This window comes from Euleptes europaea, chromosome 9 (assembly GCF_029931775.1).
Source record: "Euleptes europaea isolate rEulEur1 chromosome 9, rEulEur1.hap1, whole genome shotgun sequence".
Taxonomy (NCBI): Eukaryota; Metazoa; Chordata; class Lepidosauria; order Squamata; family Sphaerodactylidae; genus Euleptes; species Euleptes europaea.
Window position 1 is genome coordinate 69,948,032 of NC_079320.1, and position 27,755 is coordinate 69,975,786.

The 27,755-nt window shown below is 44.0% G+C and overlaps 1 protein-coding gene across 1 annotated transcript in view; it reads left to right on the forward strand.

Annotated features, from left to right (window-relative positions):
• Positions 1 to 22,889, forward strand: part of KCTD8 (potassium channel tetramerization domain containing 8) — an 87,673-nt gene extending 64,784 nt beyond the window's left edge. The window contains exon 2 of the mRNA XM_056855386.1: positions 22,317 to 22,889. Within this exon, the coding sequence (XP_056711364.1) occupies positions 22,317 to 22,777 (461 nt within the window). The 3' untranslated portion in view covers positions 22,778 to 22,889. The remainder of the gene's footprint in view (positions 1 to 22,316) is intronic.
• The last annotated feature ends 4,866 nt before the right edge of the window (positions 22,890 to 27,755 follow it).

Below are 27,755 nucleotides of genomic sequence, written 5' to 3' on the forward strand. Positions count from 1 at the left end.
GGGATTCAGGAAGCCAAAATGGACAAAGCTGGAACACTAGAAATTCAAGCCATGCAGCTCCCTACCAGCTGAGTTTTTCTTTCCTGTTGGGGGTGCTGGTGAATGAATGGGAGGGAGGGGGGGTCAGATGGGGACACCTGGTTGGTCGCTGTGTGAACAGACTTCTGGACTTGATGGAACTTTGTCTGATCCATCATGGCCTTTCTTATGCTCTTATGTCATCACAAAGTATTTCCCAGCTGGATGCAATGAGCATTGAGTTAACCAAGCAAAATGGGCAAGGCTAGAATACAGAGACAAACCATATAGCTTCCCCACCAAAAACCGGACTAAAACACCTCTTTTTAAAAATGCATTTTCTCAACATAAAATTAATATGATGTATAAGGGACAGGAAGAAGAAGAGTTGATTTTTATATGCTGACTTTCTCTACCACTTAAGGAAGAATCAAACCGGCTTACAATCACCTTCCCTTCCCCTTCCCACAACAAACACCCTGTGAGGTAGGTGGGGCTGAGAGAGCTCTAAAAGAACTGTGACTAGCCCAAGGTCACCCAGCAGGCTTCACGTGAAAGAGTGGGGAAGCGAACCTGGTTTTCCAGATCACAATCCACCGCTCCAAACCAGCGCTCTTAACCACTACACCACCCTGAGGAATGGGGAAAAGGGAACACGGAGCACAGAAACCTTTTTGATCCAATTTTGAATGATTTGAAAAATAATCCAACATATGTTTTCAAGGTCTGGTGATCCTGCTTTCAGTTTGCAAATGTATTCAGAGTTGAACAGCAGTGCGGCTAAGCATCCTTGCTTGCAGTCAGAGTTTAATGACAGGGAATACAGTCCTGTCAAAAAAAAAAAAGAGCCCCGTGGCGCAGAGTGGTAAGCTGCAGTACTGCAGTCCAAGCTCTGCTCACGACCTGAGTTCAGTCCCGACGGAAGTTGGGTTCAGGTAGCCGGCTCAAGGTTGACTCAGCCTTCTATCCTTCCGAGGTCGGTAAAATGAGTACCCAGCTTGCTGGGGGTAAAGGGAAGATGACTGGGAAAGGCACTGGCAAACCACCTAGTAAACGTTGGGATGTGTTGTCACCCCATGGGTCAGGAATGACCCGCTGCTTGCACAGGGGACCTTTACCTTATTTACCAAAAAACTGGGACTGTGAGGTGAAGGAGAAAGAAAGTCTGCATCCTTGCAAGCAAATGTTCTTGACTGATGACTGCTGCCTTTAAAAAAAAAAAAAAGACAAGGCCAATGACCTGCCAATTCCATAAGGAGCATCATACATAGATCTCAGGATAATCTCTATGATGCTGCCGGAGATTGATGGGCATTTCACTCCCCCAAATGCCACTGAGATGACACTTTTCCACTGAATTGAAATGTCACTTCATATAAAGCGTTAAGGGCTCAAAAATTTAGATCTCAGGGTTCTGCTGTTTGTTGAAAGTCAGAGCAACTGTGCCCTTTCACTGAATTTTAGTTCGGTTCGTGCAATTTCAGCTTCATCATACTTTGGAGATTTAAGGTTTATAATGCTGCTTATTAGGAGCCCCGTGGCACAGAGTGGTAAAGCTGCAGTACTGCAATCCAAACTCTGCTCACTACCTGAGTTCGATCCCGACGGAAGTTGGTTTCAGGTAGCCAGATCAAGGTCGACTCAGCCTTCCATCCTTCCGAGGTCGGTAAAATGAGTACCCAGCTTGCTGGGGGGTAAAGGGAAGATGATTAGGGAAGGCACTGGCAAACCACCCCGTAAAACAAAGTCTGCCTAGTAAACGTCGGGATGTGACGTCACCCCATGTGTCAGGAATGACCCGGTGCTTGCACAGGGGACCTTTACCTTTTTAATGCTGCTTATTATTTTGTCAGATGTGAAATAAGCAAAAAAAAAAAGTTTCTGTTTTACAACCCTAACAAAGATTATTTGAAATCCCTGAGTTACGAGGCAACTGCAACATTCAGATATCCTGGTGTGGGCTAAGGAAAAGTACTTAGAATGTGCTATGTACAATTCTACAACATAATGTTTAGGAGAGTTTATAGACTTGGTGCGTACTATCTTTTGTCAGGTCAGCTATATGCATCCTCCCTGAAAGTTCTGGTCTGAAAACATGGTTATGGAGACCAGCATTGACGTTTGGGAATAAAACAGAAAATCAGCAGCTTATCCTCATGAAAATGCAGCTTTATAGAATGCATCAGCCACCCTGAGAGCAACAAACAGCGGTCTATAAGGCCAGAGCACAGCAACGTGTGGCACTGAAATAATGGGCAGCAAATAAAACCTTTCCAGAAGAGCGGGTGAGGGTGGGTTGCTGGGTCCCTCTTCGCCACTGGCGGGAGGTTTTTGGAGTGGAGCCTGAGGAGGGTGGTGATTGGGGAGGGACTTAAATGCCCTAGAGTCCAATTGCCAAGGTGGCCATTTTCTCCAGGGGAACTGATCTCTATCAGCTGGAGATCAGTTGTAATAGCAGGAAATCTCCAGCTAGTACCTGGAAGTTGGCAACCCTATGGGTAGGGGACCTAGACCAGTTAGCACATGTGCAGGGAGAAGATAGGAAAGAGCAACTACATGATAGAGCCCTCATACGAAAGAAGTCTTCTGATTTAGAGTAATAGGAATTATTATCCACGTAGGTTTTAAAGTAAACTGTCAAAGACCCATCTGGATTACTGTTTGCAGATGGGAAGGCGGGAATCCATATGGTGAAAGAAACATGTATGTATCTTGCTGTGGTTGCTGGCAAGTGTAAGGGAAAGATACCTTCTGTGCTCATGAACATCCATCTGCCTTTGTGAGCAGCAGGAATCTTGAGAATCATGGTCTGCAGCAGTTTTGCATGTGTGGCTTAGGACAGCCACATTGCCATCAAAACGCCTTTCACAACAAAAGTATCCTATTTGCATTTGACAACCTAACACTTTCACAACACAACACAACACAGCCCATCAACTCCTCTTTCTCTTGATTTGAAACCTTTTTCTCTCTCTTCATTGTTCTTTGCTGGTGTTCTAGATCTGCTGGACAAATCATAATTATATTTGTAATTTTTAAAGAACAAATTAAATCCAGCCTGAACTAACCCTAGAAGCTAAAATGACTAAACTGAGGCTATCGTATTTTGGTCACATTATGAGAAGGCAAGAGTCACTAGAAAAGTCAGTCATGCTAGGAAAAGTTGAGGGCAGCAGGAAAAGAGGAAGACCCAACAAGAGATGGATTGACTCAATAAAGGAAGCCACAGCCCTCAATTTGCAAGACCTGAGCAAGGCTGTCAAAGACAGGACATTTTGGAGGACTTTGGTTCATAGGGTCGCCCTGAATCGGAAGAGACTTGACGGCACTTAACACACACACACACACACACACACGTGTGTATTGTACTCCATATGGTTCTCTCACCACTGATCCTTTTTCTCTGTTTTATAATCTTGACAATTGTCTCTTATCCACATTGTTTAATCTACCATTATTTATTATTAATTCAGAAACTGCAGAATAGTATGCACAGATTACATTTCAGTTGTAACCATTTTCACCTCAATTGGACTTTCCTTCAATGCAACTTTAATTGTGTTTAAGCTCATATTCTAGGTTGTCTTGAACAATTATACACTTTCCTTGTATCAATTCATGTTTCTTATTTTCCTCTAGTTATGATCTGCTGACATTTGTATCTTGAAGATGTGCATTGTTTTAGGTGGCATGGAGCCTGTTTAATCTTTCAAGGAAGAGCCCCTCCCTCCCATGAATGAATTCGTAATACAGTTTCAAGAACTGTTTTGTGTAGTGAAGCATAAAGCAGATTGGTAGTTACAAATCTGATCATTCTGGATTGGATTGCTTGTATATCCCAAATCAGAGTATCAGAGTTTTCTGATAAGGTCGAAGTCCTTTGCTTATGAATTAAGTACAATAGATATATGATCAGTTATATTTCTTGATAACTAAATACTTTGTGGCTGCTATGTAACCATATACAAATTTTACCTCAAAAAGAAATCATCCAAAGGATTGTGTCTGAGTAACATTAGTAGAAGCCAATTCAAACTGTTTACAGTCCATTAGCTCATAGAACTATTTCAAGAGTTCTTGTATTAGTTATTCAGATCCTTTGAGGGTGTCTAAATAGTAGATGACTTGTAAAAACTGCAATAGAAAGGTGATATGCAGAAATTCCATTCCGAGCACACTATTGGTGCTCAAAATCTTTCTACTTGATACCTGGATTATCAGAAGAAGGTGAGTCCTTCGCCCTTCCTCTTCTTACTGGCTTCTGACTTTCAGTGTAATCCTGAAGGGGGGGTCCAAAAAGGGTTTGGAGGTGGTTTGACCCCTGCATAGGGTTGCCAACCTCCAGGTACTAGGTGGAGATCTCCTTCTATTACAACTGATCTCCAGCCAATAGAAACTCTATTGGCAATTGGACTCTATGGCATTGAAGTCCCTCCTCTCCCTAGACCCCGCCTTCCTCAGACTCCGCCCCAAAAACCTCCCGCCGGTGGTGAAGAGAGACCTGGCAACCATACTGCTGCAGCGATGTAAGTGCCAATTGTGCCATCCAAATGGGCATTTATATCACCGCTGGGCCACTTAACGCTGGCACTGGTGAGCCACAAGGCAGGGGCGCCGGTGTAGCCGCAGTGGCAGAGTTTCTCCAATGCAAGGGCTCGTGCCGGCAGCAAAGGGGGCATTCCTGGGGGCAGGGATGACTTTGGTCAGCTCCCTGAGCCTTTTCACCCCAGGAATGCCACCTTTTGCCGGCGCAAAGTTGCGCTTGCAAAAGAGGTAGTGCAGTGCCGTGAAACTGAATGGAGCAGTTTCAGGGGTTTTCAGTAAATTACATTTTTGGCTTGTGCTGCAGGGCCAGCAAGCTGCTCAGGAGGCAGTGTGGCTGCACCAGGCCTACCACAACTACACCCCCTTAGGATTATGCCGCCCAGCTCCTACATACTGAAACGATGCCCTTTTTATGCACAAAGGAGCTACTTCCCTCTTACAGAGCAGATCCATAATGCCAGTATTAATGCAGTGGTTAGAATGCTGGATTTGAGTGTGGGAAAGCTAGAGTGAAATCCTGGCTTAGGCAGGTTACTACCTCTTACCTGTTTCACAGAGTTGAGTATGATGCAGCCATATATGCCACCTGAGTGTTTTAGAAGAAGAATGCAATGTAAGCACAGTAAATACTGTTTAGTCTCTGGATGCTGCAGACATGTACCAGTTTCCCACCCAGTCAGTTCTCCATCAGGTCTGTATAGCCTGAGCTTCCTAAAGAGTCCATCTCCCATCAGGGTACAAAAGGAAGCAAAGATTTCTTCAAGACCAGTCCGAAATTTGCTACCAAGCTATTTCAAAGACTTGGACTCTATTTCAGAGATAGAATATACCAAATTGTAAGTACTTATTGTGCATATAAACAAGTAATAAAAGTACACTAGATGTGTTTTTTCCTAAAGAACAGCAAATTCAGAAAGGGGTAGTTTGGTGGGATGTCATACTTTGGGGAGAGGAAGGGGCAGGGAAGTGGGGAAGAAGAAGAAGAAGAAAACTTGGTTTTTATATGCCAACTTTCACTACCACTTAAGGCAGAATCAAACTGGGTTACAATCACCTTCCTTTCCCCTCCCCATAACAGACACCCTGTGAGGTAGGTGGGGCTGAGAGAGCTCTTAAGAGAGCTGTCACCCAGCTGACTTCATGTGTAGGAGTGGGGAAACCAACATGGTTCACCAGATTAGCGTCCCCCATTCAGAAGGAGGAATGGGGAATTGAACCCGATTCTCCAGATCAGAGTCCACCACTCCAACCACTGCTCTTAACCACTACACCATTCCTCTAGTTCTGGAGGCAGAACTAGAGGAATCTGTCTTTGAGAACCATTACTAACTGGTGAGCAAGATACTCTAGACTGCATCCATACCTAAAACAGGTCTTCATATGAAGTACATGAAATAAAGGAGGGTTTACTACCGGTCATGGTTAGATGACTTAAAGTTCTGTGTATGTTGTGTTAAAAATGTAATGTCCCTGGACAATCCAAATTCTACTGCAGAAAGCTAAATAACCTGCATAACTTGTAAGAATCATGTAGTTTTTCATTATTTGGTTGGCATTATCTGTTTTCTATTTACACAAGTTATTCTGGTTTCGCTCCTGATGAATATGGTAAAAATACGGAAATCCTAGACTCAACCAGCGAAAATCATACTCAGTCTCTTTTGTGCTTTCTTAAATTGTGACATCGATTGTCCATATATTGCCGTATACTCACCATAAGGAGTAGAAACTTGCCCTTTTAAAATAAAAAAAAAAGAAAGCAAAAGATCTCAAGAATCTAAATACTGTAGTTACTTCAACACTGCACACTTTCTATTTTTTTCAAAGTTGCAGCATAAATATACAGTATTTTCTCTTTTAACAACTCACGTTACTTTAAAAATAGCATGTTGAGGAAGATGTAGTAAAACGAATCTTTCATAAATACTTACCCTGTTTAAAGAATAGCACCAGTGAGATGGAATCCTTTTAGAGGCAATGTCTTCATTCCATTTCTAAGATTAAAAGATTCCATTTCAGACCATCTGCTTCTTGTCTCGCTGATTTCCATGTAATTAGGCTTCTATAACCAATTTTCTTTTCCATACATAAAGACAGAGTCTGTCTAGGAATAATTTTGCTTCTTCAAGGGTATTCATATATTTTCCTTTGTAAAATGTAAAGGAACTTTATTAAAATAAACTTTGGAGTCATCCTTCTGGATATTATAATGTCAGCTGTTTCTGCAGTCAGGATGCCTATCTTGCATGGTCTGTTATGCCAAAAATATTCTTTAATCATGCCGATGGAAGTAATACTTGTATTCATGTTTTCCAAACTTGTGTGTATATGCACACACACATACACACACAGATTAACAGCTCATTCCTGAGCTTTGCGGCAGCCAGGGACGGTGTAGCTGAGGTGCTGTCGCGGTGCCTCCGAAGCTGTTCCCCGGCCGCTTAAAGGCTTTAAAAAGCCTTTTAAAATATTTTCCTGCGAAAATGGGGCATTTTGCCCCCTTGAAAACAGCAAGGCTGCGCCAGCAAAAACCTGACGCAGGAACGCTGTTTTGGAGGGGGCGTTCCCCGGCTGAAAAGGGTCAGGAAGCTGCCTACTGGCAGCTCTGCCCCCTGGAATGCCCCGGGAATGCCCCCCAAGATGCCAGTGCAGGGATTTGCACTGGTGGGACGCTGGCGGGAGGCCAAACCGCGGCAGTGCAGGGAGGCTGGCATGAGTGCCCCAACACTGGTGTCCCTGCCTCTTGCGGCAGTGCAAGTAGCCGGGGCGCCGGCACAAACAGCCCAGATGCTGGTGCAGGCACTTGTGTCCTTCCTGAGCTCTTTCCATCCAAGAACTCAAGAATGGGCTGTAAATTTTACATGCTGTGTTCGTTCTAAGCTGGAGAACAGGTCTGCAGCATGGTGTAGTGGTTAAGAGCGGTGGTTTGGAGTGGTCTGATCTGGAGAACCGGATTTGATTCCCCATTCCTACACATGACCGGCAGAGCCTAATCTGGTGAACTGGGTTGGTTTCCCCACTCCTACACACGAAGCCAGCTGGGTGACCTTGGTCAAGTTACAGTTGTATTAAGAGCTCTCTCAGCCGCACCTACCTCACAGGGTGTCTGTTGTGGGGAGGGGAAGGGAAGGTGATTGTAAGCCAGTTTGAGTCTCCCTTAAGTGGTAGAGAAAGTCGGCTTATAAAAACCAACTCTTCTTCTTCACCCCAAAAACCTCCCGCCAGTGGCGAAGAGGGACCTGGCAACTCCTCCTCCTCCTCCTTTTCTTCTTCTTCATAGCTGTGTACTTATAACTGAAATTTGTCATTTTAAAAATGCTTGGTAATTTCACTCGAATCTCTGAATCCTTTGCTGTCATCGAAATATGTTTGCAAGATTCAAAGGTGAAAGAAGTAGGCAGCACTTGCTGGAATGGTTTCTGCCCCTTTCTCAGTAGTATATGTCCCTAGTTATCCTGATAAGTATTAAAACAGCAGAATAAGCCAAAGGGAGACAAATATTTATATTACATTCTTAGCTGGAACTAGGTCTCACCCGAGCTTTGCTGTGGGATGTCTTTCATAGAAGGGTTCAGCCCTGAAGAAGGTAAATTTATACTAAAGGAACAACCACACACAGCTCTGTTATCTCAGACATGACTTCCACCAAGGCTTGAGACCCTCATTTGAAAAATTAAGTGTATTAGCAATAAAGTTGGAAGTGCTTATCTTTTTTCTGAGTAGGATGACTTGCCTTTAGCAGATGGAAATTCAGCATTGGGAAGGTTTCTTCTGTTGCAGAGCGAATCTGTTGTTAAAGGCAGAAGAATAATGCCAGAAGAAAAGGAGGTGGTCTTGTATAAAATTAGGGATGGCTTTTCAAAGAAAATCTAAGAAGTGGTCTCTGTATGGAGGTGGTTGTTTTCAGGTGGTCTAGTAGCTATTGCTTGGGTTTCTTTAAAAGCGTAGCAATAGGTTTTGTAAATCAGAAAGAGCTGCTTATATGTTTAGATATTGTGGCTTGTGTTTGAAAAAAAACAAACAAATGGCCTATGTTGGTGGAACTTATATGATGTGTGTGTGTGTGTGTGTGTGTGCTGTCAAGTCACAGCTGACTTATGGTGACCCCGTAGGGTTTTCAAGGCAAGAGATGTTCATAGGTGGTTTGCCATTGCCTGCTTTCGTGCAGGCTGAGAGAGCTCTGAGAGAACTGTGACTGACCCAAGGACACCCAGCAGGCTTCATGGTGAGAAGTGGGGAAACAAAGCTGGTTCACCAGATTAGAATCCACTGCTCTTAACCACTACAAGTTACCTTCACAACATTTTCTAAGTATCTTCCCCTCCTTTAGAAACCTTAAGGTCCATGAAAGGCCAATGAAGTAAGGTTGCCAACCTCCAGGTACTAGCGGGAGATCTCCCACTATTACAACTGATCTCCAGCTGATAGAGCTCAGTTCACCATGATAAAATGGCCACTTTGGCAATTGGACTCTATGGCATCCCTCCCCAAACCCCGTCCTCCTCAGGCTCCACCCCAAAAACCAACCGCCCGTGGCAAAGGGGGACCTGGCAACCCTACAAATGAGCCATTTCCTTTGCAATCATGAAGCTGGTGGTTTGTTGCCTTTATAATACTTGCCTGTTTGTAGAGGTGGATCAGCTGTAAGTCAGAGTACTCTCGCGGTTCCTCAGGCTGACATAATTTTCAGGCCTAGCTGCATTGTTATGACCCTCAGCGGCCCCAAGAGCAGAGCAGTGAAAAGCCCCATTTTCCTCCTCCCGTTCATTGTTGCGCACAGCTGTGGCTCCTGTCCCTCGTCTTGAGGCGGCCCATCCACTGACTCCCCAGCTGCCTCTTTAAAATGCTTTTAGCACCTCTCCTCCCAGCAGGAGAGAGACAGAACACTTTGCATCACTTCTGCCTCCAGTTGTAAAGTGCAATTTGTTCTCCAAGAGATACCATGGACTCAGGAGAGTTTAAAGCAAAGCAATACACCCTCCTTCTCTCTCTCATTACTGTTGGAAAGGAAACCAAGATGGTTTAGTGAACATGTGATCATTGTTCTGTGTGCCATTCAAATTTTACAGCAGTCAACGGTCTTCCAGGTACTTTGCTGCACAAATAAATGTATCCGAATCATTCCATGCAAGCTTACAGTCTAACGATGGTTTGAATTTTTCCCTATTAAAATTAAATGGAATATTAATATATTTGCAAGCTTTAATCAGTACATTAAACGAAGTCCAGTTTTAATTAGTATTTTCTGCAAGTTAAGGGTTTCTGAGATTATTCTGGTTCTTGTGTGCTAATGTAACAGGAAATGGAAAAAGGAAATGAGTCATTTGATTATAGAAAGAAGGCACTCACCCGTCCTGAAATCTGGTTCACCAGGTTAGAGTCCACTGCTCATGTGGAGGACTGGGGAATCAAACCCATGTCCAGTTTAGCCCTCATGCTTGTTCTAGAAGCCACTTCTGCTCCCATTTTTGTGCACCAGCCCACACAAATCAGTAACTCTAGCTGTTTGTGTTGTTTTTCACATTCCCAAGTGTTGATATCAATCTAAGAGAAAAGGGCAGTTTTGTATCACTCAAAATGGCCCTCGTGTCTTTCTCCCGAGTGATTATTGAAAGCAGTTCTCAATAACTGTGAAGTGTTTTATCTCAAGAGTAATTCTGTCACAGTGAATGGCCTTGCCTTTGCAGCTTTTCATCAGTATGAAACTGTTGGAACATAAATGCTCAGGGATTGCAATGTGGAGACCAAAATTGCCCTTAGCTATTCAGATGTAACCTATACTGTAGTTTGATGAACATTTTAATGTCATTTTCCGTTTCTTTGTTTTTCAACAGATAAGTGTGTCTACCCACCTTCATGAAACTCCTTTGTTAAAAATTGCAACAAAGGTTGAGTCTTATGGTTGTGCAACAAACTGAGTGATAATAATACAGGACTATCTTACTGAGCTTTTATAAGATTATATATGAGAAGCTCTTTGAGCATTTCAAATGTGCCAGCTATTATGGTTCCAAATCATGAAAACAGTCCAAGAAGTGTGCAAAGAGTATGCTTCGTTGCTAACCCCCATTTTCACCATGCTGAAGATGTGTCTTCTCTAAAAGCTGTCTTTCTGAATGCTTTGACAACACTCTTTATTGGCCTGCAGATAAATGAATCTCCCATTGAAGACATCATGTTGCGTTTAGGTAGACAGCAAGAAGTTACATGATTTGTTACATGAGCAGCTATGCCATTCTCTTTTGTTCCTTTTGCGTTAGAAAACCTGAAGTGGTAGAATCCAAATGGCCCATATTAAACCCTGGCTTATATCTAACTAAGAGCCCCGTGGAACAGAGTGGTAAGCTGCAGTACTGCAGTCCAAGCTCTGCTCACGACCTGAGTTCGATCCCGTCGGAAGTCGGTTTCAGGTATCCGGTTCAAGGTTGACTCAGCCTTCTGTCCTTCTGAGGTCGGTAAAATGAATATGCAGCTTGCTTGGGGTAAAGTGTAGATGACTGGGAAGGCAATGGCAAATCACCCTGTAAACAGAGTGGCTAGTAAACATCGGGATGTGATGTGAAAACATGGGTCAGTAATGACCCAGTACTTGCACAGGGGACTACCTTTCTCTTTTATATCTAACTAGGCAGTTCCATAAATTTAAGGGCACACATTTTTGGAAGAGAAGGTGGCAATTTCCTCTGACTCCCCATTCTAATTGTGGTCCATTGGCTCCCCCCTCCCATTTTCCCTGGGTGGTCAGCAAATGCTTAGGAAACAAGATGGAGGTCCACAGTGGTAGACAAGAATCAGCAGAAATCAATGTCCTTTCTTCAGAAAACTTAACTGCCCATAAGTCTTCAGAATGGTTAGGTAGAGGCTTCTGTGAATGTGTGCTTGGGAGCATGTGTGCATAGTCATTTGGCTGTGTGTTGCATGATGTGCAATGTAATCTTATGCAGAGCGACTCCAGTCTAAGCCTATGAATGCAGTGACAGTGAGCCATTTGAGGGGAGGGGCTGTGGCTCAGTGGTAGAGCATCTGCTTGGCATACAGAAGGTCCCAGGTTCAATCCCTGTCATCTCCAGTTAAAGGGACTAGGCAAGTGTGCGTGTGTAAAGTGCCGTCAAGTCGCAGCCGACTTATGGCGACCCCTTTTGGGGTTTTCATGGCAAGAGACTAACAGAGGTGGTTTGCCAGTGCCTTCCTCTGCACAGCAACCCTGGACATCCTTGGTGGCCTCCCATCCAAATACTAACCAGAGTTGACCCTGCTTAGCTTCTGAGATCTGACAAGATCAGGCTAGCCTGGGCTGTCCAGGTCAGGGCACTAGGCAAGTAGGTGATGTGAAAGACTTCTGTCTGAGACCCTGGAGAACTGCTGCCTGACTGAGTAGACAATACTGACTTTGATGGACCAAGGGTCTGATTCAGTATAAGGCAGCTTCATGTGTTCATGTGTTGGTGAAAATAAAGTTTTACAGGGAGGGGCCGTGGCTCAGTGGTAGAGCATCTGCTTGGCATTCAGAAGTTCCCAGGTTTAATCCCCAGCATCTCCAGTTGAAGGGACTAGGCAAGTAGGTGATGTGAAAGACCTCTGCCTGAGACCTTGGAGAGCCGCTGCCGGTCTGAGTAGACAATACTGACTTTGATGGACCAAGGGTCTGATTCAGTAGAAGGCAGCTTCATGTGTTCATTTGTATCCCAGTGAACACACATGAAGCTGCCTTCTGCTGTGTCAATCCACTAGTCTGTCGAGGTCAGTATTCCCTACTATGACTAGCAGGAGCTCTCCAGGATCTCAGCCATTTTACATACTATGCACACTATGTGCATAAAGGCACAAAACTCACTAATAAAAAAAATCAGTCACAGGACCAATAGCTACAATGCATTGGTCAAAAATGATCAACACAGACCAACAAATGGAATCACCAGAAAGCCCACAACATCATTGGAAAGGTCTCTGAAATGACATGCTTTCCTAAATCAGAATTCAGATCCCATCTTAGTTGGCAGTCCATTCCACAGAGGAGGGTCCGGGGCTAAAAATGCTCTAGAATGGACCTTTGCTGATTTTATGTAGAAAACAAGAGAAACCAGAAGTTGCTGGGAAGAAGACGACTAGCTCATGGGATCATATCGCTTTGGTTCAAAATGTTTAGGTTTTTCCATTCTTGGGCATTTTTAAAACCGAGAGAACCAGTGCTTGCAGAAGACAAAGAAGAATAGTGGGGCAAGGATGGGGCGACTTTAGTTCCTTTTGCCTTCCTTCTCCATGTGTACTTCCTAGCTCAGGGGTTCACTGAGCTGCAGGAGGAGGGAGAGGCACTTACCCACCAACTTCAGACTGCTGGTGGCACTTTGGATCCAACTCTGTGTCTACAGCATTCATATAATGCTCCTGCATCTATTATCCATTGATTCTTCCTTGGCTTTGGTAAACCAATACAGGCGTGTTTCACAGCAGTCAGAAATCTGTTGCTATTTGTCTTTTGTTGATGCCTTGCTCAAAGGAAGGGAGGAAGGGAGAACGCCTAATTAAATCTAATGGACTTCTGGTACACATTTATTGGAGTATTGACATTTTATCAGCAATTTAGACTGTGTTCCTCATCTCATTATCCTGTTAGCCTCGCTTTTTTAAATCACTTTATCTTTCGGATGTGGAAAGGCTTCTTCTTTTGCATTTTAAATTGTTTGCGTGCAAGAGAGAGAATAAAAGAAAAGGATAAAGAACCTTAACATCCGGTGTTGCACAAAAGGGCCCTTTGGAACTGTAGGTTTATGTCCAGGAACTGCCACCAGGCACTGTGAATTTAAGTGCCTTAGACAGTATAGCAAAAATTCTCTGTAATGCCAAAGATGATTTGCCAAGTAGATGACATCCTTTGCATGGTACTGAAGTTCTGCTACCAAGAAGTCAGCTGTTTGACATTCAGCTGCTCGCGTTGCAACAGGAAAGTTTTATGTGTCTTATCCAATAGACCACCTTCTCCCCTTTGAGCCTGCCTTTTTCTTTAAGGTCGTGGTCAGAAACCCTGCTGTGGGGTTCCCCTGCCTTTGGGGCTTAGGCAGGCAGCTTATGAGGGAGATGACATCCTTGGAAGGGCACCCAGATGGTGAAAAGTACTCCCTAGAGACATTTGTTGACATCTATTCTATGCTCACTTTGGTGCAAAACTGAAACTGGTGTAGTGGTTAAGAGTGGTGGTTTGGAGTAAATGGACTCTAATCTGGTGAACCGGGTTGGTTTCCCCACTCCTACACATGAAGCCAGCTGGGTGACCTTGGGCTAGTCACAGCTCTCTTAGAGCTCTCTTAGTCCCACCTACCTCACAGGATGTCTGTTGTGGGGAAGCGAAGGGAAGGTGATTGTAAGCCGGTTTGATTCTCCCTTAAGTGGTAAAGAAAGTCAGCATATAAAAACCAACTCTTCTTCTTCAAACGCTGAAAAACCTGAAGAGGATTTTAGGAAGGGTTTTTTGTTGTTGTTTTTTTAGAACATAACTTTATTGCAGCCAGTTATACTAGCATGAATATTTTGGAACAAAGAGGATGTGTGTTGTATGGAACACATGCATTCAGAAGTGTATAGGTGATGTAAGAGCCCTGACCTGGATATAGCCCAGGCTAGCCTGATCTTGTCAGTTCTCTGAAGCTAAGCAGGGTGGACCCTGGCAAGTATTTAGATGGGAGACCTCCAGGGAATACCAGGGTCGTGACACAGAAGTAGGCAACGACAAACCACATCTTAACGTGTCTTGCCTTGTAAACTCCACCAGGGGTCACCATAAGTCAGATGTGACTTGACGGGGAGGGGAATAGGAGGAAAAGGCAGGGGAAATGTTCGGAGGCAGGAAGTTTAAAATTTGAATTTTGTTGGACGTGACCTCACAGGAACAGAAAGAGCTGGAAGAACTGAACTTTGAGCTGCATGTGACATCACTAGGCTTGCCAGGCCCCGCAGCTCCACCAGCAGGAGCTTCGCAGAGCCGTGGCGTTAGCTCGCGATGCGCCGACGTCACTTCCGGTTTAACCCAGTAGTGACGGGGACACTCTAGTGATCCCGGCCAAAACTCTATGGTTTCCATAGAGTTTTAGCCGAGGGTGCTAGAGCGCTTCACGTTCGGGTTTACCCAAAAGTGGCGTGCGCGCCGCATCTGCCCACAGTGTCTGCCGGCCCTCAGCTGGCCAGTGGGCAGCCCGGTGGATGGGTGGTAGTTTACCTGCCACCACTGGGCAACTGGCAACCCTAGACATCACAGGATATGACATCACACCCTCACTCATCTCTCGCCCCAAAGTCCATCCTCCCCAAGCACCAGTGTCACATATCCATGAATTTCCCAAGCTGGAGTTGGCAGCCGTACTTCTGAGCCTTTCTTTCTCTTTATCAGAGAAACAGCCTGAATATAGTATTACCAAGTTCTGAATGACAAAATTCTGTGAGATGGTTAGGGCTCCCCGGGGAAGCCTGGCGGGGTCAAGGGGTGAAGCCCGTGTGCCCAGAATGGAACAAAGCAATAAAAGGTCAGCGGCCCCAGAAAAGGCTTTGTTCATCAAAAGTGTACAGCTATTCCATGTGCTGTATTTACAAGTACCGCAAGCAATCCATACATGACATTAGGCCAATGAGATCAGAGGTATGGGCAGAAAATATTTTAGAATTTTCCAGTGCACAATTTTTCTGTGGAATATTTTTGTTTCTAAAGATTCATTGTTTCATAAAATTAATCACCATGAATTAATGCCTTTGCTAATACAATATAGGGCACAATTGGGAGTTTCAAAGTTGTAATTAATGTTGTTCAGGTGATTATTCCTAGGCATTGTATGAGAAAGTATATGTGTGCTTTATTGATTTGTAAGGGCGGAGGGAATAAAACATAAAATAATATATAATAATTCCAATGAAAAGTCAGTTTATGAATTCACCTCAGCTGTGAAATATATTATTGGATGAATTTCCTTCCCACACAACCAGACAAAGAGGACAAGGCACTTCACAAGAGCAATAATCCCTCCTTCCTGTTCTGTTTTAATTGTTATTTTTATGTTTTATGTGTATATTATAGCTTGGTTTTAATTGTTTTGATGGTGTGCTTTGTTTGGGTTTTTATGTTTTTAAGACGTGTTTTTATTATGCGTGTTTTAAATTTGTTAGCTGCCTTAGTGGCCCAGAGGAGGGCAGAAAGGTGTGGTATAAATTTTGTAAATAAATAAATAAATAAGTGTGGGTGCGTGGGGAAATTAATTTCCCTTCCCTCTCCCCAACCAAAAAAACACAAGGGTCTTCACAAGCAATACGAGCAGATCGGCGGCTCAATATGAAGAATTTACTAAGAGTCACAGCAGCAATAACATCTTGTGATTGCATGGGTGACAATCATACACCGTTTGCTGATCAGGTTGATAGTTTTTATTCAGTGTTTTCCTACAGGTGGGTTTTTTTTGTTTCTGGAAACCCTATGTTTTATCACAATTTAAATAGCCATTTTTTACAGAGATGAATTTTAATCAGTGTAATTTCTTGACATCTTCTGAGTGCTTTGGGATTTGCAGTCTGTTGAACCACTAAAATTTTGAAAAATTATCACTGATGGCATGGAACAAACATCCTAATGAGAACAGGGAATGTTTTACCAAATAAACTGTTTTTCTAAACGGCTGCTTACTGTTCTGTAGTGAAGCAAGGCTGCTGTAGCATCCTGCCAGTCTCTCTATGGCAGTGTTCCCAGGTAATTATATCTTTCCGCCGGCCAGCCTTCTTATGTGCCTAACCAAGCCAGGAAGGGAAAATAAGGCAAAGTAAATTAGATATGACTTAACGAAGCCGTAGTGAAGACAATTACTGCTTGTCCCTTTTGGTGAAAATGTTCTTGGGCCTAATAAAATAATACCAAGAACCACACAATCTGTTTTCACCAGTTAGAAAGATTAACACAGGTCATTGCCGAATTGTCAGGAGTGTATATGCATGCTTTTCCACATGTGTTTTTAGTAGCACACTTGTGTGTGTTAAGTGCTGTCAAGTCACTTCCGACTTATAGCGACCCTATGAATTAATACCCTCCAAAATGTCCTATCATTAACAGCTTTGCTCAGGTCCTGCAAACTGAGGGCTATGGCTTCCTTTATGGCAGGGGTGGGGAACATCAGGGCGGGGGGGGCATTTAAGACCCGTGAAATCATTTGGTCAGGCCCTTTGTGGGTCCTGGCAGATCTCTAGCTCAGAAGGATCTAAGAAGGATCCATCCCCTCCCGCAGACAGGAATAGCCTCTATTCAAGGCAGATGTGAGTTTGTTTTGCCGAGAAAAGGAACCTTTTCCCCCCCTTGCAGAAGAGCCATTAGCTATGGAGCTGCTTGGACTGCCCAAGAAACTGTGTTAACCCTTTCCCACCCGGGCCATGGAGAAACATATTTCCTCTGTACTACAAGAGGGCTGGGGGTGGAAGTGGCGACAATGGAGGGGCTAAAGGGGGCAGGGCCAGAATGCGTGGAGGGGGGGAGTTCTTAGCCAGTGTGTCCTCATTTCATCCCTGCAGGCGGAGGTAGCAGGAGCCAGCTGTAGAATCTAGCCCCGACCATGCGGAGCAGGAGCAACTCCAGCGTGCAGCTGGTTGGCTATGCCCGGCTGGTGCAACAGACCATCCTGTGCCGCCAGGTGGGCGAGTGCACCACTAGTTGGATGCCTGCTTGCTTGCCTGTGCCGGGTGGGGGTGGGGTCATCTGGGGCACTGTCTGTTTGAGGCTTGGTCAGCTAATTTTTAAGTTGATAATTTTGAATGGCCCGTGAATGATTTTATAAATATCCAAATGGCCCTGAAAAAAAGTTCCCCACCCCTGCTTTATGGAGTCAGTCCATTTCATGTTGGGTCTTCCTCTTTTCCTGCTGCCTTCAACTTTTCCTAGCATCATGTTCTCTACTAGTGACTCTTCTCATAATGTACCAAAGTACTCTAGCCTCTGTTTAGTCATTTTAGCTTCTAGGGAGAGTTCAGGCTTGATTTGCTCTAGAACCCACTTATTTGTCTTTTTGGCAATCCATAAAACTCTCTTCCAACACCACATTTCAAATGAATCAACTGTCTTCCCATCAGCTTTCTTCAGGGTCCAACTTTCACACCCAGACGTAGTCATGGGGAATATTGTAGTATGAATTATCTTGACCTTGGTTGCCAGTGACACATCCTCACACTTTAAAAAATCCTTTCCAGATCTTTCAAGGCTGCCCTTCCCAGTCTCAGTCTCCTTCTGATTTCTTGGTAGCAGTCTCCCTTTTGGTTGATGATAGATAGGGTTGCCAGCTGCCAGGTACTAGCTGGAGATCTCCTGCTATTACAACTGATCTCCAGCCAATGGAGATCAGTTCACCTGGAGAACATGGCCAATTTGGCAATTGGACTCTATGGCATTGAAGTCCCGCCCCTCTCCAAACCCTGCCCTCCTCAGGCTCCGCCCCCAAAAACCTCCCGCTGGTGGCGAAGAGGGACCTGGCATCCCTAGAGTCAAGGAATAGACAATCTTGAAACAATTTTGATTTCTTCATCATCAATCATTATTGCCCCTAGCACCTTCTTTTTAAGGTTTTCCTGGTGTGCTCTGTGTTGAATTCTAAATGCTTTCCCCTTCTCCCCTTCCTTTTATGTGCATTCAGTGCTCATGGTGTCTTCCACTATAACTAGCATTGTCTCACTGCCTAATTAAAATGTCGTAGCATTTGCAATTTTTCTAGCTTATAGAAGAGCAAAGCCTTTTTCTTAAAAAAGAGAATGTTTATTTTTGCATAGCTTTATTTTTAGAAGCCAAATCAGTGTGCTGAAGTCTGGTCTGATTTTTAGTTTTTGCCTGGACCTTGTAGATCAGGGGTGTCAAACTAAATTGTTACAAGGGCTGGATAAGACATAAATGTCACTTGATCAAGCCAGGCCATGCCTTGCCTCGCCAGCCCAGATTGAGAGTGGCTCTCAAGGGGCCAAATCCGGCCCACGGGCCTTATGTTTGACACCCCTGTTGTAGATAGTTGTGTCCCTGTGTGTGTTGTCAATTAATATTTTATGTTTAGGCACACAAGTTGTGTTATTCTCACAATACAACAGCTCTGCTTCTAGGTTTTATTCTTCCTTGGATCCACCCAGCTTTTCTTCTCCACCTTGGGTCAATTCCCTTCCTTGCCACAGCGCCTGTCCGGCATGGCTTTCGTTCATATTGGTCCCGAAGTCCCCAGCATAGCCTTTCTGGTGGTCGGGGGGGGGGGTCCTCATCCCTTTTCACCAATGGAAAAGCCAGTTGGATTCAACTAGGGTTGCCAGGTCCCTCTTCACCACTGGCAGGAGGTTTTGGGGGCGGAGCCTGAGGAGGGTAGGGTTTGGGGAGGGGATGGACTTCAATGCCATAGAGTCCAATTGCCAAAGCGTCCATTTTCTCCAGGTGAACTGATCTCTGTCGGCTGGAGATCAGTTGTAATAGCAAGACATCTCCAGGTAGTACCTGGAGGTTGGCAACCCTAGTGCAAGCATGAGAGGAGAGGTGTTTAGTTTTACAGCTTATATGGGTGCTTTTGTTACAGCCATATGGTTGAATAAAATTTTGAGGAGTCTTTCTCACCAATCATTAAAGTTGTGCAGGACAGTCTAGTTCAATTTCCTTATTGAACCAGGAAGAATCCATGATCCCTAGAAGTTTAGTAGCATTATTTTAGATAAATGGCTTATCATCTAGAGACATGAGGTCCTCTTCTTGATGAGGAATTGCTTCATTCATTCCAAGGCACTGCATGACTATTCACACACCACTGAGCTCAAGGCTAATTTCTCTTATTAGGATTGCATTCACCACAACAGAATGCTGTATAGCAAAGTCATTTTATCATCCCAAAGCAGACAGAAGAATTTAAAATGAAAGGCTTCCTCCAGTTGCAATCACAGTTGCATAACTGCCCCCATTTTGAAATGCCCATAAGCCCAGGAGTGCAATTGCATGCCTGAAAATCTTAAAACATTTGCATGAAATAGCCAAATGTAATTCTCAAAACTGTATGTTTCTCCACACAAGGAAATAAGATTCCACCAGTGTTAATGTCAAGACAGAACTATAATTATTATGGAAAACAGCTTTTTATCTGTTTAACATTATCTGCAATAAAACCTAGTGGGATGTTTCCAGTCACACATTTTGTAATTGCCACTTTGGACAATCTCATTTCTTCTTTTTCCTCTTCTTCCCCTTCTTGTTCCTCCTCCTCCTCCTTCCCCTCCGATTTCCTCAATTTCCTTTTGTTTCTCTACTCTAATTTGTGGAGCCAATTTTGTTTACTATTACAACAGTGTTTTTTGTGGCATGTGCTACAATAAGGGTTTCTTTGTTATAATCCCCAGTATTTACATATATTCTTGTCTCAGCTATATGCCTTTTCTGTGGGCAATCTCATGTCTTCTTCTTCCTCTTCTTCCTCCTCCACCTCTTTCTCCTCCTCCCCCACCCCACCCCCCAATTCCCTCAATTTCCTTTTGTTTCTCTACTCTAATTTGTGAAGCCAATTTTGTTTATTATTACAATAATGGTTTTTTGTGGCATGTGCTACAGTAAGGGTTTCTTGGGGGGTTTCTGTTATAATACACAGTGTTTACATACATTCCTGCCTCAGTTATATGCCTTTTCTATGGGACTCCTGTAAATGGCTAAATCCATGACGGCAAATGTTTGCAAGATTTATTTATTTAATATATGATCCTCCCCTACGAAAAGGTGCTGTTTTTATGAGGCTCCCTGGGAACCTTATAGAATTCTGTTTCTTCACCTGCAAAAAAAAACACACACACCTGTGGAATGATGTTACAAGGAATGGGACTGTCTGCCATATCTCCCTCCAGTCTTCCCCCAATTCTGTCTAAGTTACTTGAGATCTAGGTCTTGAGTACGTGCTGTGGAGCACAGGAAGCATGCTGCTGCAGTCGTCTTGCTTGTAGGCTTCCTAGAGGCACCTGGTTGGCCACTGTGTTGAACAGACTGCTGGACTTGATGGACCTTGGTCTGATCCAGCTTGGCTTTTCTTATGTTCTTATGAGTGGCGTCGGGGTGTAGAGAGCAGGGAAGTTAGAGGGGAATGTGGGAAGCACAAAGAGGTCTCCCATCCCCTGTGATGGCTTGGCATGCTGCTTCCCAAATATGGAGAGCAACGTGTTCAGTCAAGCCTTGTAAAGATCCCCCTAGGGCAAGCCTTGCACCACCACAAGACTGAAGGATGGGGCCTTTACTTCTAATAGATAGGAGATGTCATTTAAAGGAGTACATAGATTAAATTCTGTTTCTTCCCCCTGTCTTTTTTGCCACAGAGTTCTATATGGGAGCACTCTTTAGGGTTTTTTTTGGGGGGGAGGGTAATAGACAAGTGTTTCCTTTCCACTTCAGTTTCCCATTATAACATAAATGAAAATGTGTATTGTTAACCTTCAGCACTATATAAACACCCAAGTGGGGGGGGAGCAAGTCATGTGCAGAGCAGTTCCCACCGGCCTCTGTTGTAACCATCCCCTCCTCTGCCAGGCCATTGCATGGCTAGGTGCCCCACTGGATCCCCAAGTGCAGCTGTGCTAGAGTTCCCAACCTCCAGGTGGTGGTTGGAAATCTCCCACTATTACAACTGATCTCCAGGTGACAGAGATCAGTTTCCCTGGTGAAAAATGGCCACTTTGGCCATTGGACTGTTCGGCATTGTGTGGCATCTCCAAACCCTGCCCTCCTCAGGCTCCACCCACAAAATCTTCAGGTATTTCCCAACCTGGACCTGGCAACCCTAAGCTGTGCACACCAACAAAAGCAGGGCCATTCCATGCACTGTGCATGTGTGTGTGTTTGGTGGTGGTGGGGAGATTGTCCTTTTATAGAATCCTAGCAGGCAGGCTGCCCTGAGTAAAACCAGACTAGAGGCATTACAGAGACAGAAGGAAGAACCAGCTGCAGGAGTTCCCTTGGTGAGTCATGGAAGATTTAAAGTGAAGGTGTACTGCTGTCACCACGGCTTCACATATATGCAGGCAGTTGGATTATGACCTAAGATTAGCAGTCAGTACACTGAGTGTATTAATTACATAAATACAAATTTTAAGGTGCTGTTGACCTTGATAGACATAATAGAGGACTATAAAATTGTGCATGCTATGGACAAAGTGGACAGGGAGAAGCTTTTCTCTCATAATACTAGAATGCGGGGTCATCTGCTGAAGCTGGAGGGTGAGAGATTCAAAACAGATAAAAGAAAGTATTTCTCCACACAATGCATAGTTAAATTGTGGAACTCCCTGCCCCAGGATGTGATGATGGCTGCCAGCTTGGAGGGCTTTAAGAGGGGAGTGGACATGTTCATGGAGGAGAGGGCTATTCATGGCTACTAGTCAAAATGGATACTAGTCATGATGCATACCTATTCTCTCCAGGATCAGAGGAGCAGGCCTATTATTTTGGATGCGGTGGAACACAGGCAGGATGGTGCTGCTGCAGTTGTCTTGTTTGTGGCTTCCTAGAGGCACCTGGTTGGCCACTGTGTGAACAGACTGCTGGACTTGATGGCCTTGGTCTGATTCAGCGTGGCCTTTCTTATGTTCTTATGACCTTAAGTGGCATTTATTCATGTAAGAGGGGACTTGAGCCCTTATAGCTAAAACAGACTTATCTGGACCTAAATTGCCCGCTGTTCCTAACACATAGATGATTTATTTGCTTAAATTTATTTGCCTACTGATAATTTCTCACCCTCACCTTTTATTAGGACCGCCTCAGAGAACAGCCTCCCCCAAGCAAGAACACGAAGACAGAAAGCATGGGAAAATCGCAGACAAAGGAAGCGAGAGTGGAACCTCCTGCAACGAATTGTCCACCTCTAGTTGCGACAGCCACTCTGAACCAAGCACACCACAGGAAAATGCGGCTACCTCCCAGCCAGCCACTGGGCACCAGCCAAATACGCTAACTTTGGATCGGCCCTCTAAGAAGGCCCCTGTGCAATGGATGGCACCTCCAGACAAACGCAGGAACAGTGAACTTTTTCAGACTCTCATTAGCAAGTCCAGAGAAACAAACCTTTCCAAAAAGAAGGTGTGTGAGAAGCTGAGCACTGAAGAAGAGATGCAGAAATGCATCCAGGACTTCAAAAAAATCCACATTCCAGATTGTTTTCCTGAGCGCAAGCGCCCTTGGCAGTCTGAACTGTTACAGAAATATGGGCTATAGTCTTTTCAGTATTTCTTGACATATCAAATGGTGCGTTCAGTGTTTATTAAGTTGCCACTTTATTACTGATGTACTTCTTCTTTCCAGTCTACTCTGAGGTAGACCGAGTCATTCTCTGAGTTGTTTTTGCTGTTTTGTTCCTTATGCAAACGTTGGGTGTCAGATGGGTTGATTTATTTTTCTTTCTTTTTAAAATTGGAAATAATGAAATGAAAGCATTATGGATTGTTTTATAATAGTTGAAAATGTGCATGATCAAGACATTTTTTGATTTTCAACCTTCCCATTCATGAAACAAATATATCCATCGGGTCATTTTGTCGTTCTTTGTCCACAATAGTGGTGATGCAAAATGCCAGCGGATGAAGAAGAACGGGCCTTGTGATGACGGAATTAAATCCAAACACTTTTTAAAAAGTTAATGCAATAAAGCAAATGTCTGTTTTGCATGGGCACTACAGTGACAATTGAACCACACCAGAAACAAAAACGGTTTGTCTGCTGCTTTGGATAAATATTTTCATTCAGTACCAAGGCTCTAAATGTACAATGTCTTTGGAACTGAGCTTTGTGAGGATTTGTGTGTGGCTGTTTATTATTTTGTAAGGATGGTGTAAATATGCCCTTAATGCTATTTTATGGCTGCACCAACATTCACCTGCTAGTGTTCATTGGGATTCATTCTGTGAATTGCAAAACTATCAGCCGCTTGTGAAAATTGGTTTGATAGTCTGAAAATTTCTGTTTTCATGTTAGTCAACAGAGTTGGTGGGGGGGATTAAAAAAGACTGTAACATATTTGTTAAAAGGGCCTACTCTGTTAGATTTCTTGGTTAATGGGCTCTTCTGTTCTTGGTCTGTCTGAGTCGTCAAGTGAGTTTTTAAGGAGAGTTTTTGCAGTGGTTCTGCTTCTGCCTCATTATCACATCACAAACAACATGTTTAAGCAGAAAATGAATAATGTTTGGGGGGTCTGTGAGTTTTAATTAATATGTTCAATAGAGATTCAGCATGATTGAAAAGAACAGCGCTATTGATTACTGCTCAGTATGGTAGCGATAAAATCTCAGACAAGATTGCACAGAGTATTTTAGTTGACAAAAGAAAATAATTCTTCTGACAACTGTTGGGAAATTACTGTTAAAATGTCAAATTTAAGATGTCATTTACAAGGCACATCAGACAAAAACTGTTTTTCCAGTGTAAAACAAAAACAAAAAGAATATTTATTCATAATGTCATAAAAATAATCTGGTAAAAACAAGCATGTTTGGATGGCTGATGAATTTGAAGGGATTTATGAAATGTTGTGTATTATGTTTTTATATATAACTGTTTGCCTTCTTAATCCTGTTGGCTGCTTATTTTCCTTACAACTTTGCTAATTAGACAAAAGTAGGTCATTTTTGCAAGGGTTGTTGGGTGCCATTAATTAGTCAAAAATTTGGCCGTGAAGAAACATTCAGATCATATTACCAAAAAGATTTGTACGTACCATTTTGCCATCCTGCAGTTTATACACCACTCTATACATTTATCTCAAGAACAAACTGGATGAGACAGGTGTCTCTGAGTTCGCCTCTGGGAAGCACTGCCGTGATAAAGACTGAATCCCCAGCCGGGAACTCCTTTCAACTGTACCGCAGGGATTGATTCTGGTCAGGACCACTGTGGCACAGTGGGAGAAAGGAATCCTGTCTTCCCCCTCCTGGGCTGTTCTTCCAACCTGAAACAGTGCCAGGGGGCATTATTTGCCCGCAAGCCCCCCAGTGCCATTTTGGGGAGGAAAAATAGTGTGAGGGGAAGACAAGATCCCTTCCTCCTCCCTGTGCTGCAATTGTCCCGGCCAAAATCAGCCCCCCACACCACAGTTGAAAGGAGTTCCCAGCTGGGGACCTGCTCTTTAAAAGGGGGCTGTGTCCCGAGGGAGAACCCATGGATGCCTCTCTTGTCTAGTTGGGCTTTCAGAAGCAAGTAGAACTGTACCAGTCGTATGATTTCCAGACATCTATTATGAAATGCCCTGAGGGGTTCAACACACACCTGTTACCTCCAGAGGAAGCATAGCCTAGGTGTGACTCTGCTGGCGGAGCTCCTTGTTCCCGTGATGATTAACTCGAGTTACCAGGATGTGGCTGTGATTTAGGCCTGTGTGTCACACAGATCAAATTTCCCATTGACTGAAAATACATCTTTGGTAAAAAATAAGCAGAAACAAATTTGACTGTGCATGCAGCTTATGGTGATGTGCCAATAGCGTGGTGAACTCTCATTTCACCATTATCGCATTATAAAGATTTTGTTAGTGCTGGATGCATTGAAACAACAGTCCTCTACCCACATGAGGCACAAGGCTAGTGATATAGAGTACAGATAGTCTAATTGTGCTTGGCCCTGTTGAACAGTGATTGATGTCAGGAACTGTGATGCTAAAGTGCCATGAACGTAAGTACTTCTTCCTGGAGATGTTATTTCCTCCTCTCTCATCTCACTGTTCCCATGACTAAGTGAAGCAGTATCTCAAAGCATCCTAAGACAAGCAAAAAACTGGTCCTAAGATGAAGCCCTGCTGGATTAGACCAGCGGTCTTTCAATTCCAGGATCTGATTTCACACAGTGACCAGCCAATTGACCTAGACCAAGGGTCCCCAAATTGGTGTCTGTGGGCACCATGGTGCCTGCTAACTACGGTTGCCAGGTCCCTCTTCGCCACCCGCAGGAGATTTTTGGGGATGGAGCCTGAGGAGGGCGGAGTTTGGGGAGGGGAGGGACTTCAATGCCATAGAGTCCAGTGGCCAAAGTGGCCATTTTTCTCCAGGGGAACTGATCTCTATCTGCTGGAGATCAGTTGTAATAGCAGGAGATCTTCAGCTAGTACCTGGAGGTTTGGCAAAAACAGACAGTACCAAGCTCAATAAATAATGCAAATAAAAAGGTAAAGGTAAAGGTCCCCTGTGCAAGCACCGGGTCATTCCTGACCCATGGGGAGACATCACATCCCGACGTTTTCTAGGCAGACTTTTGTTTTGCGGGGTGGTTTGCCAGTGCCTTCCCCAGTCATCTTCCCTTTACCCCCAGCAAGCTGGGTACTCATTTGACCGACCTCGGAAGGATGGAAGGCTGAGTCGACCTTGAGCCGGCTACCTGAAACCGACTTCCGTCGGGATCGAACTCAGGTCGTGAGCAGAGCTTTTGACTGCAGTACTGCAGCTTAACACTCTGCGCCACGGGGCTCCTAAATAATGCAAATACAATATATATTAATCATACAATGCAAGCAAACAAAACCAACAGGAACAATACGAAACAGTCCAATGGTGCAATACATACAAACAATGCAAAATCACACGCAGTGCTACCAGCATGGAAAACCAGTAAGCAAACCCTCACAACGATGGTCCTGAGTCCAGGGAACTCAGCAACCAATAGAGACAGTCCTGAAGCAAAGGAGACCGTACAATTTCTAAATCAGTGACCGTATACACCAAGATTATGGCACAGTGAGATTTCAAATATTTCCACTGATTTAGAAATTGTACGGTTTCCTTTGCTTCAGGACTGTCTCTATTGGATGCTGAGTTCCCTGGACTCAGGACTATCGTTGTGAGGGTTTGCTTACTGGTTTTCCATGCTGGTAGCATTGTATGTGATTTTGCATTGTTTGTATGTATTGTTTAGTATTGTTCCTGTTGGTTTTGTTTGCTTGCATTGTATGATTAATATATATATTGTATTTGCATTATTTATTGAGCTTGGTACTGTTTTTGCCAAACTTACTTTACAGTATTGGTGAACATTTTTTAGTACCTGAAGGTTGGCAACCCTACTCCCGATACCTTTTATGGAACCTGCCAAGTGTTTTTAGGAAGTGGGTGGCGCCAGGTAGAGCTTTTGCTCAGCAAGGCTTCTGATTGACTACTGCAGATTTGATTGGCTATGCAGATTTTTTTTTTTTTAATGTTGCTCTGGCAGCAGCTGCCACCACAGACAAGGATCTACACTGTGTTACTGAAGTTAAGCTGTTGCAATAATTTTGTGGCTGGCTTCACCTCCTGCAGCAACCTGATCTTCTATATGAAGAAAGAAGGGATACAGAAGAAGGTCACACCTTACATAAGAACATAAGAAAGGCCATGCTGGATCAGACCAAGTCCCATCAAGTTCAGCAGGCTGTTCACACAGTGGCCAACCAGGTGCCTCTAGGAAGCCCACAAATAAGACAACTGCAGCAGCATTCTCCTGCCTGTGCCCCACAGCACCTAGTAGAATAGGCATGCTCCTCTGATCCTGGAGAGAATAGGCATGCATCATGACTAGTATCCATTCTGACTAGTAGCCATGAATACCCCTCTCCTCCATGTCCACTCCCCTATTAAAGCCTTCCAAGCTGGCAGCCATCATTGCATCCTGGGGCAGGGAGTTCCACAATTTAACCATGCATTGTGTGAAGAAATACTTCCTTTTAACTGTTTTGTACACTCCTTGAGCACTGAGAAGGTGGGATGAGATGGACAGGAAGTGGCATTCCCGAGGGCACACAGGGACTTTTAACTGGGCCACAGAGTAATCAGCAGCCAGTGCACATCTACAGTTGCTGCTGTCATGTTTGCAGCCTTCTGTAAAGCACACAAGCATTTAACATGTCTGCCACCACCGCACAAATGAAAACATGTCCCACTTCCCCCAAAATGACATAGTAATACATGTTCACTTCATTACAACCCTTTACAAATAAGATCTATTTTCAAAAGGAGATGAAAAAGTAGGCCTTCGTAACAAACTATCACCACCCATCAGTTGGTGAGGAACGAATCCCCCGGTCCTCTGAAGTAGGAACGCTTGATCTGCTAATCCTCCCTGCTTTCCAGCAGTCTCTCTGTTGCTTTGAGTCTTTTGCTCCTGCATCATTTACAAACACGCTTGGGATATTTGTGGAAGTCTCTGGCATCAATCATTACCATGGAGCGATTCAAACAAC